Source organism: Chrysochloris asiatica, unplaced genomic scaffold (genome assembly GCF_000296735.1).
Source record: "Chrysochloris asiatica unplaced genomic scaffold, ChrAsi1.0 scaffold00094, whole genome shotgun sequence".
Taxonomy (NCBI): Eukaryota; Metazoa; Chordata; class Mammalia; order Afrosoricida; family Chrysochloridae; genus Chrysochloris; species Chrysochloris asiatica.
The window spans coordinates 10,205,659-10,218,184 of NW_006408612.1; the positions used below are offsets into that span (position 1 = coordinate 10,205,659).

Sequence of the window (12,526 nt, forward strand, 5' to 3'; positions counted from 1 at the left end):
GCACTCTGGCTGCACTTCTTCCAAAATAGATCTATTGGTTCTTTTGGCAGTCCATGGCACTTTTAGTATTCTCCTCCAATACCACAACTCAAAGGCATCAATTCTTCTACAGTCTTCCTTATTTCTTTCTTAGTGGTCTATAATTTTCTTTCTTTTCCTGGTTTTGGTATGAGGGTTATGCTTCCTTCATAAAATGTATTAGGAAGTTTTCTATCCTCTTCTATATTTTGGAATAATTTGAGTAGCATTGGTGACAGCTCTTCCCTGAATGTTTGGTAGAACTCACCAGTGAAGCCATCTGGGCCTGGACTTTTTTGGTTGGGAGTTTTTTGATGACCTGACCAATTTCTTCTTTTGTTATGGGTCTGTTCAGGTTGTCTACTTCACTGTGTGTAAGTTTAGGTTGGTCGTGTTTTTCTAAAAATATATCCATCTCTTGTAAGTTTTCAAATTTTTGGAGTACAACTTTTCATAGTATTCTGTTATTATCCTTTTGATTTCCTTTGGTTCTGTTGTGACATTGCCCATGTGGTTTCTAATGCTTGTTATTTGTGTCTTCTCTCTCTTTTCTTTTGTTAAGTTTGCCAATGGTCTTTCAATTTTGTTAATCCTTTCAAAGAACCAGCTTCTTGTCCTCTTGAGTGTTTCTACGGTTTTTCTATCTCATTTTTTTCTGCTCTTATCTTTATTATTTCTTTTCTTTTGGTGGCTGTAGGTTCCATCTGTTGGTATGTTTCTAATTGTTATAGATACTGTGTTAATTTTAGTTCTTTCTTCTTTTTAGATGTGTACATTTATTGCAATAAATTGTTCTCTCAGCATTGATCTCACCGTATCCCAAAGATTTTGGTATGTGTGCTTTTGTTCTCATTTGTTTCTAGGAACTTTGTGAGTTCACATTTATTTCTTCTACTCCCCAGTTGCTTTTCATCAGGGTGTTATTCAGTTTCCATGTATTTGACTTTATTTTCTTGGTCTTCCTATTGTTGATTTCTAATTTGATAGCACTGTGGTCTGAGAAGATGCTTTGTAGTATTTTGATCTTTGTAAATTTATGGAGATTTGTCTTGTGGCCTAAGACATGGCCTTTTCTGGAGAATGTTCCATGTGCACTGAAAAAGAATGTGTATTGTGCTGTTGTTGGGTTGAATGCTCTGTACACATCTATGAGGTACAATTGGCTGATTGTGTTGTTTAGTTCTTCTGTGTCTTTGTCAAGTTACTTTCTGGTTGTTCTATCCATATTTGAAAGTGGTGTATTAAAATCACCCACTATTATTGTAGATTTGTCTATTTCTTTCTTCAAATCTATTAGAGTTTGCTTTACATATTTGGGAGCACTTTCATTGGGAGCATAGATATTTATTATGGTTATGTCATCTTGTTCAATTGTCCCTTTAATCATGAGATAATGTCCATCCTTATCTATTATGCTGGTTTTTGCCTTAAAGTTTATTTTATCAGAGGTTAGTACTGCCACTCCTGTTTGTTTTTTTTTGCAATTAGCTTGGTATGTTTTTTCCATCCTTTGACTTTTAATCTGTTTTTATTTTCTGTGTGTGAGATAGGTCTCTTGCAGACAGCATATTTAAGGATCTTGCTTTCTTTTCTAGCCTGCCACCCTCTGTCTCTTAACTGGTGAATTTATCCATTTACATTCAGTGTAATTATCAATTTTTGTTTTTGTTGTTAAGTGCCTTCGAGTTGATTCTGACCCATAGCAACCCTGAATAAGGTTTCTGAGGAGCAGCTGGTGAGCTTGAACCACCGACCTTGCAGTTCAAAGAGCTTTGCAGTCTGGCACATTAACCCACAGCGCCACACCAAGACTCCATATTTTCTCATTTAAACCCTGTTAAATAAGCCAATGGAGTCCTGGCATGGTGCTGCAGGTTAATGTGCTGAACTGAAAAGTTGGGTCAGAATCAACTCAACTGGCAGTTAACAAAAACAACAATCAGTTATAGGCAGAAGACAGACTTACAAGCTTTCTATGGTGATATTTCTGGCTATTCCTTTCTCTCCCCCTCAAGTGTCTATTTTATAATGTTATGCAAGGGAAACCAAGATTACAAGACAGCCAAGCATCTTAACATTATTTTGCCCCCTTTCCCCATTCCAACCATGTTTCAATCCCTGTATCCCAGAGCCCTGTTGTTCCAAGGTTGTGCATACATCATAATTTATCTCTGTCCCACTTAGTCTATGCAAACCTGCCTAACTGTTCTCCCATCTGCTTCAACATATTCTTTTTGAAGGGGAGTGCTTAAAATTTTTCAGAAAAATGAAATGAAAGGAATATGGATATTTTCTATGAACTTTTTGAAGTCCTCTTATATTTCAGCACAATTTAAAAAACAAAACCCAGACTATCAAGACGTTCACAATTCAAATATTTTATCTATTCATTATTTTCATAATTCCTATTGATATAATATTGCCATATGTTATGAATTGAGTTGTCTCCTAAAAGTTTATGTTGATATCTTAACCCTGAACCTTGAATTGTCTCCCCAAATTTTGTGTTGAACTCCTAATCTTGTACCTATAAATATGACTATTTAGAAACAGGGGTTTTCTTTGAGGTTATACTAGAGTCTGCTGGATCCTAAACCTAATCACTTCTAGTGGTGTCTCACAGAAAGAGCAGAAAAGATTGAGTTATACATATTCTGGGGGGTGGGCAGAATGAAATGGAGTGACAGATACTCCATTTTAGGGTCTATCTACAAGCAAAGGAGCATCAAGAATTGCTCGCAGACACCAGAATCTAGGAGAGAGGCCCACAGATAAATCGACATGGTCATGATTTTGACTTTTAACCTCCAGAACTTTGAGAAAACAAAATTCGATTCTTTAAAGATACTTGTGGCATTTTTTGTGGTTGTTTTATGGCAATAGTAGGTAACTAAGACATCATAATATAGCCAGGTGCATTAGCAAAATAATATGCAAAATAGCAAAAAATAACGAACTTACTGAAGGAGTGAGTTTGAGTTCTGATCTCTCACGATCTCCTTGTTCAAAGAATTCACTAGTTACAAGCTCAGCCACCTGAAACATATACATATTTTACTTTTGATTATGTGTAAATTATCATGAGATTTATAAGTTATTTTCAGCTTATGTGTATAGTGATTATTTTCTATACTGGTAATCATGCTTATGAGGAAGTACATTAGCCTTGTGGATTTGAAGGTATCACAGAATTTCATCATTGAAACTGGTTTTCTTACTTAGAACTTGTGCAATGTATTATTAGATCATCTCCTACAGTATAGCTTCCAATGTGGGGATGAGGTACTATGTTGGGAGTAGGAAGTGTTCTTATACAGAAAACAAAGCAAATAGTATATTAAAGTTGTATACTATTATGTTGTTGCTGTTAAGTGCTGTTGAGTTGGTTCCAATTCATAGAGACTTGGTATAGGGTTTCCAAGGAGTTGCTGGTGGGTTTGAACGCCAACCTTGCTACTTAATTGGTTTTTGGCTGTTTGTAGATTTTATCTTGTGGCATACTTTTAGCTTAGCATAGCTTCATTTTGCCACCACAAAAACTCCTTATCTACCTTGTATTATCAATACTTATATGTACATTGGAAGGGAGAGTCCCAGGCACATCCATCTCCTGTCTACTGTATTGATCATCCAAGGAACAGGGCAAATGCTAGGTTCACTTTTATGGTGGTGGTGGTTATGTGCCGTGGAGTCAGTTCCGACTCATAGCGACTCCTATACAGGTTTTCTGAGGCTGAAAAGGGAGCAGAAAGCCTCATCTTTCTCCCGTGGAACAGCTGGTAGTTTTGAACTGCTGACCTTGAGGCTTGCCGCCCGATTGTGACTTTTATAGTATGTCACAATATAGTATAAAGAATATAATTTGGTCTCTGAATTGATCAAAGTGTTAATTAATAGTGTTGTTAAGTGCCATCGAGTCAGTTCTGACTCATAGAGACCCTGTTTCTGAGAAGTGGCTGTTGGGTTTGAACTGCTGACCTTGTGGTTGGCAGTTCAGTGCTACACCAGGACTCTGATTCCAATATATTTTAAAAAGTAGGTGCAAGCATAATCTAATGGCTGTTCTATTCCAAATCTGTCCAAAGTAATGATCTGTTGTTTTTCACTTTAATGCCTTTGAGTTGATGATTAGTAGTTGTTGACCATGGTCAAGCGAGAAAGGTTTTTTTCTTTCTGGAAGCCCTGTCCTTCTGAGGAGAGCTTGTGAGAAGTAATAGATATAACACATAAGTGCTCAATAGATATTCCTAGATGGTGAGCATCTAGGAAATTTATGGAATGAAGAAGTAGTTGGATTTATAAATATTGGAAGAGAAAATAAAAAAATCCCAGGCAACTTGATGGCAAGAAGGCCTCAATCCCCAGAGTAATTTTTCACTATTACAAATTTTTAGAAAGATGAGTATTTTAGGTCTGGTTGAAGGTGGTGCTGTTAAGTGCTGTCTAGTCGGTTCCCACTTATAGCCTCTCTGAACAGGATTTGTGAGGAGCGACTGGTGGATTTGAACCACCAACTCAAGTGTTGTTGTTGTTGTTAAGTGCCGTCGAGTCGGTTCCGACCCATAGCGACCCTGTACAGGGTTTCCGAGGGTGTAAATCCTTACGGGAGTAGAAAGCCTCATCTTTCTCCCGCGGAGCGGCTGGTAGTTTCGAACCGCTGACCTTTAGGTTCGCAGCCCAATTCGTAACCAACTCAAGTGAGAAGGGTTTAATTCTAATCAAGTGCATTGAATCAAGATAATTACCTAAGTTCTCGCAAAAGATTTTGTCAGCTGTATGTTATAGATAAAACTTAAAAACATTAAACTTAGATCACCAAACAATAAAAATACAATCATTTATAAAGAAATAGACTATCTAGTTTGTAATAGATTTTTAACATTTCTAATAGGAAATGTGAGTCCCTTTAAAGAACTCAACAGCATAAAACTAGTTGGAAATGACTTGAAAATTATTCTCTCAGTGGCCTCTGGCTATAATCACCTCAAGTACACATTTGCCCATTTTCTAGGACTTGATTCACTTCTCCCCTCTCCAGTCTCTGCCACACTACCTTTCATTTCAGCACTCCAGGCAGGCCTGCCTCTCTCTTCTTCCTCTGGCATTCCTTTAAAGAAGAAATGGTCCCCTAAAGGGATGGCCTTATTTATTCAGTTCGCAGAACTCTCCCTCAAATAGCTTTGAGGCAGGGGTTTTTGGCACTAAAGAATGTAAATGTGCTCATCAGACCACCCCAAGTCAGGAGTCCTGCATAGATCTATAGCCCCTGGGAAGCAAAGACATAAAACAAAATTCTTGCCCTTGTTCTACCTAAGTGGTCTTGGGTATCTCCCCTGTGCTTCTTCCACAGCTCAACTTGCATCACTGTTTTGTTTGTACTTAAAAACTCAACTAGGAACATTAAGTGGCTCTTGATTGAATTTTTTATTAAAGAAGGAAATTGAGATGCTAATCAGGCCTTAGGGGAATCACTGAGGAAACCCACATGCTTAGAATCACTTTGCGAGGAAAGAAAGCTAAGTTTGAAAAGGAGAAAAAGTCAACATCTATCTATCTATCTATCTATCTATCTATCTATCTATCTATCTATCTATCTATCTATCTATCTATCTGCCTATCTATGCGACTTCTGGTGTGGCGCTGTGGATCAGCACTGAGGAGACTTCAAAAAGTGTAGAAAAATTGAATGAAAAGATAATGGAAATTTTCCATAACATTTTTTCAAGCATCTACACATATATAGGTTGCTGTTAAGTGCCCTGGAGTCGGGTCCGACCTGTAGTGACCCTGTATAGGATTTCCGAGGAGTGGCTGGTGGATTTGAACTGTCATTGTTGTGGTTCAAGCTGACCTTGCAGTCCAGCGCATTATCCTATAACACCACACCAGGATTCCTACATATGTATTTGTTGTTGTTACATATGTATTTGTTGTTGTTGTTAAGTGCCAACGAGTCGGTTCTGACCCATAGTGACACTGTATAGGGTTTCCAAGGAGCAGCTGGTGAGCTTGAACCAAATGTATATGTGTGTGTGTATCTCTCTCTGTCTCTCTCTCTCTCTATATATATATACATATACACATATATATATACATATATACACACACACACACACACACAAATATTTGGAGTTGTGCTGGGCTACAAAGTCAGTTTGAACTGTAAGGTTGGCGGTTCAAGCTCACCAGCTGCTCCTTGGAAACCCTATACACAGCAGACTTGAGAGCACTTAACAACAACAACCTATATATGAAAGTTTCAAATATTTCATAGGAAAATTCCATTATCTTTTCATTCAATTTTTCTATAGTCTTTGGAAACCTATACAGGGTCACTATGGGTTCTAGCAGACTCCATGATACCTTAACAGCAACAACAACAATGGAGTCCTAGTGTGGCACTGTAGAATAAGCACTGGACTTCTAACCACATGGTCAATGGTTCAAATCCACCAGCCGCTCCTTGGAAACTCTATACAGGGTTACTATGAGTCAGAACTGTCTGTATTGTACTTAACAATAACAACAATATAGTCTGGTGTGGTGTTGTAGGATAAGCACTGGACTATGAATCACAAGGTCAGCAGTTGGAGCCCAGTACCCCAAGGGTTGGAGCCTCTCCACGGGAAAATGATGAAACTTTTTGCTCTTTCAGAGATTTACAGCCTCAGAAACCCTTGGAACAGCCTCAGAAACCCTTGGAACAACAACAACATATATATACATGTCAAAAGTTTTTGCTAAAACCTTACAGTGAGTATATTTTTTAAAAAATATGTTAGTCTGTTCAATTTGGAGACAAACACAAATGAGATACGTAGTTCAAAGCTGTGAAAAGATTTCTGATGGAAGCATTTGGGAAAAATATGGCTTTGTTTTATAACTTGAACTCTTGATTCTCTGCACTATCAGCAAAACTATATATCCTAAAAATGTAATAATATTTACATCAGTGACCAAGAAGACCACCTGCAAGCAGCCGCTGGGCCTCCCAAATTGGTCTGCAATATTATTGTAGAAACTTGTTTCTTTCCAAGTCCTTTGCCTTGTCACTTTTCTGGCCCCAGGAAGGCTGCTTCTCCTTGAGTCTTTGATACGGGGTTTCTGAAGTTCCTGGCACTTTATATCCAGCACCTCTCTTTCAATCAGTTAGTTCTCAATGGCAGCCCAATTCGTAACTGTATATATATATATATATATATGGCGTGTAGTGGTTACTAATTGGGCTGCTAACCTCAAGGTTGACATTTTGAAACTACCAGCTGTTCCACAGGACAAAGATGAAGATTTCTACTCCCGTAAAGATTTATAACCTTGGAAACCCTGTACAGGGTTGCTCAGAGTTGGAACCAACTCGATGGCACTTAACACACACACACCTCATGGGAGGTCTTCCTTCACTTCAGAGAAATACGTGACTAGGCCACACACAGTCTCCACCTTTACCCTTCTTTACCTTACCCACTTCCAATGTCACACGAAAATTCAAATCAGAGGTTAACTGGAGAAGAGCTTTACAGGAAAACTGCCTAACCTGCATTGGACTGTGATGTAAACAAGAAATGAACTTTTATTGTGTTGAGCAACTGAAATTTCATAATTTTATAACGTGATAATGTTTTACTTGAATCTTGTGATATTGAAAAACAGTGATATTTAAAGAAATCCCCTAACCGTTGTACTCAGGAAAGTTGTTGTCAGGAACCATCGAGTTGGAACCCACTCATAGCGACTCCATGCACAGCAGAACGAAACAATGTCCAACCCTGGGCCAACTTCACTACCGCTGCCACACTTGACACCATCAATGATACCACCTGGAAAGTAACTTACTGCAAATAATCATCCTTCCCATATTTGTTGTTGTTGTTGTTAAGTGCCATCGAGTCGATTCCAACCCATAGTGACTCTGTATAGGGCTTCCAAGGAGCAACTGGTGAGCTTGAACCACTGACTTTGCAGTTCAAACGACTTTGCAGTCTGACGCATTAGCCCACAGTGCCACCCAGGACTCCTAGCCTTCCTATATACTAGGATATAACTCTGGACTGTCCCTTTGTTTACCTAGGACAAGGCCACCCACACCCTCCATATTCCCATTCCTTACCTATTAAATAAGTAACTGAATTGCTTGTCCCACTGATCAATGAGTAACAAAGTACTTGTTAAGCAGATTTTGGCTAAGCCTCTTTCCTTCCCCAAGTCCCTGAACTTTGCCTCACCTTCAGCCTGACCAGCATACTGCCCTCTAAGGGTCCTCACAGGGAATAGGCTGACCTCAGCAGAAAGCATCCTCAGTAGTTATTCAGTGATATCTCCCTTTCCTCCCACTTCCTCACACCTGGTTTTTTCTAGCTTGCTTATTCTTTACCACTAAAAAAGAAAATCTTTTTTGGGTAAAAACCAACCTCTTTTAGATACTTATTGATCTATGGCTGAAGTGTTCTCACTACTACAATACACCCCTCCCTCTATTGTAAATTTTCTTTCACTTTCTCGCTATATGAAAACTTCCACCTACATCCACCTGAAATAATAGAACAAAGCTTAGTTCAGTCTCTTGTGGTTGGGCGCCATTAAGTCAATTTTTGGCTGCCCCATAGTGTTTTCAGGAGTCCTGGTATGGTGCTGTGGGTTTAAATCACAAGGTTGGTGGTTCAAATTCACCAGCTGCTCCTTGGAGACCCTACACAGGATTACTGTGAGTCAGAACCGACTCAACAGCACTTAACATAGTGCTTTCTAGGCTGTAACCTTTACCTGGGAATCCTGGTGTGGTGCTGTAAGCTAAAGCACTGGACCCCAAGGTCAGTATGAACTGCAAGGTTGGCGGTGCAGACTCACCAGCTGCTCCTTGATATCAGTCCTCAAACTGATAGTTTTGCTTTTTAATACTTTAAAGAGATCTTTTGTAGCAGATTTTGCCTAATGCAAAACTTACACAGGGTCACAATGAATTGGGACTGACTGGATGGCATTTAACAACAACAATCTTTATATGAGCATATAACCAGGTCTTTTACTGGTGGAGCAAAAGTTTTGGTTAGTAACTGAGGACTTAACTGATGTGCTGCCAGAGTTTTGCATTGTTGTTGTTGTTGTTAAGTGCCATCGAGTCGGTTCCGACCCATAGCGACCCTGTACCAGGTTTCCGAGGATGTAAATCTTTACGGGAGTAGAAAGCCTCATCTTTCTCCCATGGAGCGGCTGGTAGTTTCAAACCACTGACCTTAAGGTTCGCATTACTTTCATACAAAAACTGGTAATGCAAAAACATGAAAGTAATGTGCTGCTATTGGGAAGGGAAAGGGTGGGAAAGGAAGAAAAAGGGAGGGAAGGGAAGGAAAATAAAAGGAACGAAGGGAAGGGAAAGGGTTAATGGGACGTAAGAAAGCAAAACATTTGGTATCTGTTTAAGAGCTGTGTATGAGATAGTGAGGATGCTGTAGGGATTATGATCCATATTACATAGTAGAAAAAAACCATATATTTTATACAGCTGTCACCAAAATAAAGCAAATAATGTACTTAATGAAATCACAGCTTTAGGGGAAGAGATTGGAAACCAAAATATTAGTAGCATCGTTGCTACAGACTATTTGGCAAGGTCTCACGCCAGATGAGCTCAGAAGAGAAAGTCAGGTTTATAACTACAAATGAGAAGGAACTGAGAAAGCTACAAAATCTTATGGGGATGAAAGATAAAGCCCACTTTTCAACACCAAATAGTACAAATGAAAATAAAAATATGCTTTGAATGACATTGGCTAATTATGACTCAGCCATGCAACAAGAATCAAATCCAATGTATGTCCAGCACACTCATAGTTTAAAAGTCTAAAATAACTAGGTGGTATACAACAAATCTTTTTAACTGGACAAAAAAGACTCAGAGGTATGAGTTCATACAGTCTTCTCATTGGAGTCTGGTAACCCCTAACACATCACCAAAAAAAACCCAAAAAAACAATCCACTGCCATTAAATCAGTTCCACAGTGACCTTTTGGGCAGAGGGGCAGAGTAGAAAACTGCTCTTTACAATTTCTAGTACTGTAAATCTTTATGGGAGCAGACAACCTCTTCTTCCTCCTGAGGAAGGTGGGTTTGAACTGCTAAACTGTGGTTAGCAGCCTAACATATAACCCACTATGCCACCAGGGTTTTGTTAAGCCCAAGGTACTAGGAATTAAGTAATGAAAGAGAAGAGAGAAGTATATTTGCTGTATGTCTTTACTTCTGAAAGTAAGGAATCAAAGAAATGTGGAAAATCTAGTAAGTTTATGTGGAAAGGAACTGTAGATATTGTGAATGACACACAGAAAGAACTAGAATCAAAGACATATTAGAAGCCAACTAAATCTCTATGAGTGTTTCAGTGTCAAAGAAATCATAAGCCCGTGACTATTTAAAAATTTCAAAAATGACTTGGGCCCTAAACATTCTGTTGGTGGTAAGCAAGCTCTCAAAGCTACTTAGCTTTCAGATATAGCCAAGGAAGGCAACAGAAAAGAAATAATTTCCCAGACAGATCTAAAGGGAATGGAAAAAAGTGAGCTAGGGAGTCTTTCTCAAAGAATCAGGGTCCATGACAGGGTTGTTGTTGTTGTTGTCAGGTGCCATCGAGTCAGAACGGACTCATAGTGATCCCATGCACAGCAGAAAGAAACAATGTCCGATCCTGGGCCAACCTCACTACCGTTGCCACACTTGACACCATCAATGATGCCACCTGGCTGATCCATCTTGTTGGGGGTTTTCCTCTTTTTCTCTGACCCTTCATCTTACCCAGCATGACATCCTTCTCCAGCGACTGCTCCCTCCTGACAATATGTCCAAAGTATGAGAGACGAAGCTTAGCCATCTTGGCCTCCAAGGAGCACTATGGCTGCACTTCCAAAACGAATCTGTTGGTTTTTTTGGCAGCCATGGCACTTTCAGTATTCTCCTCCAACACCACAACTCAAAGACATCAATTCTTCTACGATCTTCCTTATTCACTGTCCAGCTTTCGCATCCATATGAGGTTATTGAAAATACCATGGCTTGGGTCAGGCGCACCTTAGTCCTCAAGCTGACATCTCTGCTCTTCAACACTTTAAAAAGTTCCTGTGCAGCAGATTTGCTTAATGCAATACGTCGTCTGATCTCTTGACTGCTGCTTCTGCGAATGTTGATAGTTGATCCAAGAAGAATGAAGTCCTTGACAACCTCAATCTTTTCTCCATTGATAAGAATGTTGTTTATTGGTCCAGTGGTGAGGATTTTTGTTTTCTTGATATTGAGGTGCAATCCATACCGAAGGCTGTGTTCTTTGATCTTCATCAGTAAATGTTTCAAGTCCTCTTCACTTTCAGCAAGCAAAGTTGTATCATTTGCATATCGCAGGTTGTTAATGAGTCTTCCTCCAATCCTGATGCCACGTTTTTCTTCATAGAACCCAGCTTCTTGTATTATTTGCTCAGCGTACAGGTTGAATAAGTATGGTGAAAGAACACAACCTTGTTGCACACCTTTCCCAATTTTAAAACATTCAGTGTTTCCATGCTCTGTTCGAACTACTGCTTCTTGGTCCAGGTACAGATTTCTCAGAAGTACAATTAAGTGTTCTGGAATACTCATACTTCTCAATGTTGTCCATAGCTTGTCATGATCCACACAATCGAAAGCCTTTGCATAGTCAATAAAACATAGGTAAACATCTTTCTGATATTCTCTGACAGGGTAGGGACCTTGAATGCCCAGCAGGATTTTGGAGTTGCTATGGGCTGTTGTCGTTGTTGTAAGGTGTTGTCGAGTTGGTTCCGACTCACAGCAACCCTAGGCACAAGCGAACAAAATACTGCCCAGTCCTGTACCATCTTTACAATTATTGTTACATTGGAGCCCATTGTTGCTGCCACTGTGTCAGTCCATCTTATTGGGGCCTTCCTTTTTTTGCTAACCCTCCACTTTATCAAGTATACTATCCTTCTCCAAGGACTAGTCCCTCCTGGTAACATGCCTGAAATCTCACCATCCTGGCTTCTAAGGAGAATTCTGGCTGTACTTCTTCTAACACTGATTTGTTTGTTCTTCTGGCATGGTACTTTTAGTACTCTTCTCCAACACTATAATTCAAATGCATCAGTTCTTCTAACATCTTTCTTAGTCATTGTCCAACTTCACATGTATATGAGGCGATTGAAAAGATCATGGGTTGGGTCAGGCTCTTTAATACTTGAGAGAGGTCTTTTGCAGCAGATTTCACCTAATGCAATATGTTCTGCTATGGGCTACCAGCCTCCAAATATTGTCTATCTCTTCCCAATCTGAGTGAGTGTTCAAATGGGTATTTTGTGTTTTGAATAGAGGCTAGACATTCCACTTGGGAGTAAATAGGTCTTTAGTTTGCTTCCAGATCTGATATAGAGTCTAGCTGGTATCTCCTAGAGATCTTAGACATTGAACTGGATGCCTAGGTTTTCTTCCTTGGGAAGGGGTATCTTGAGTATATTTTGTCAGTGGGAA

General features: G+C 39.4%; 1 protein-coding gene across 1 annotated transcript in view; it reads right to left on the minus strand.

The window, feature by feature from the left end:
- Window positions 1–12,526, minus strand: part of PDE11A (phosphodiesterase 11A) — a 747,671-nt gene that overhangs the window by 82,346 nt on the left and 652,799 nt on the right. Inside the window, exon 18 of the mRNA XM_006866701.1 lies at window positions 2,980–3,054. Within this exon, the coding sequence (XP_006866763.1) occupies window positions 2,980–3,054 (75 nt within the window). The remainder of the gene's footprint in view (window positions 1–2,979; window positions 3,055–12,526) is intronic.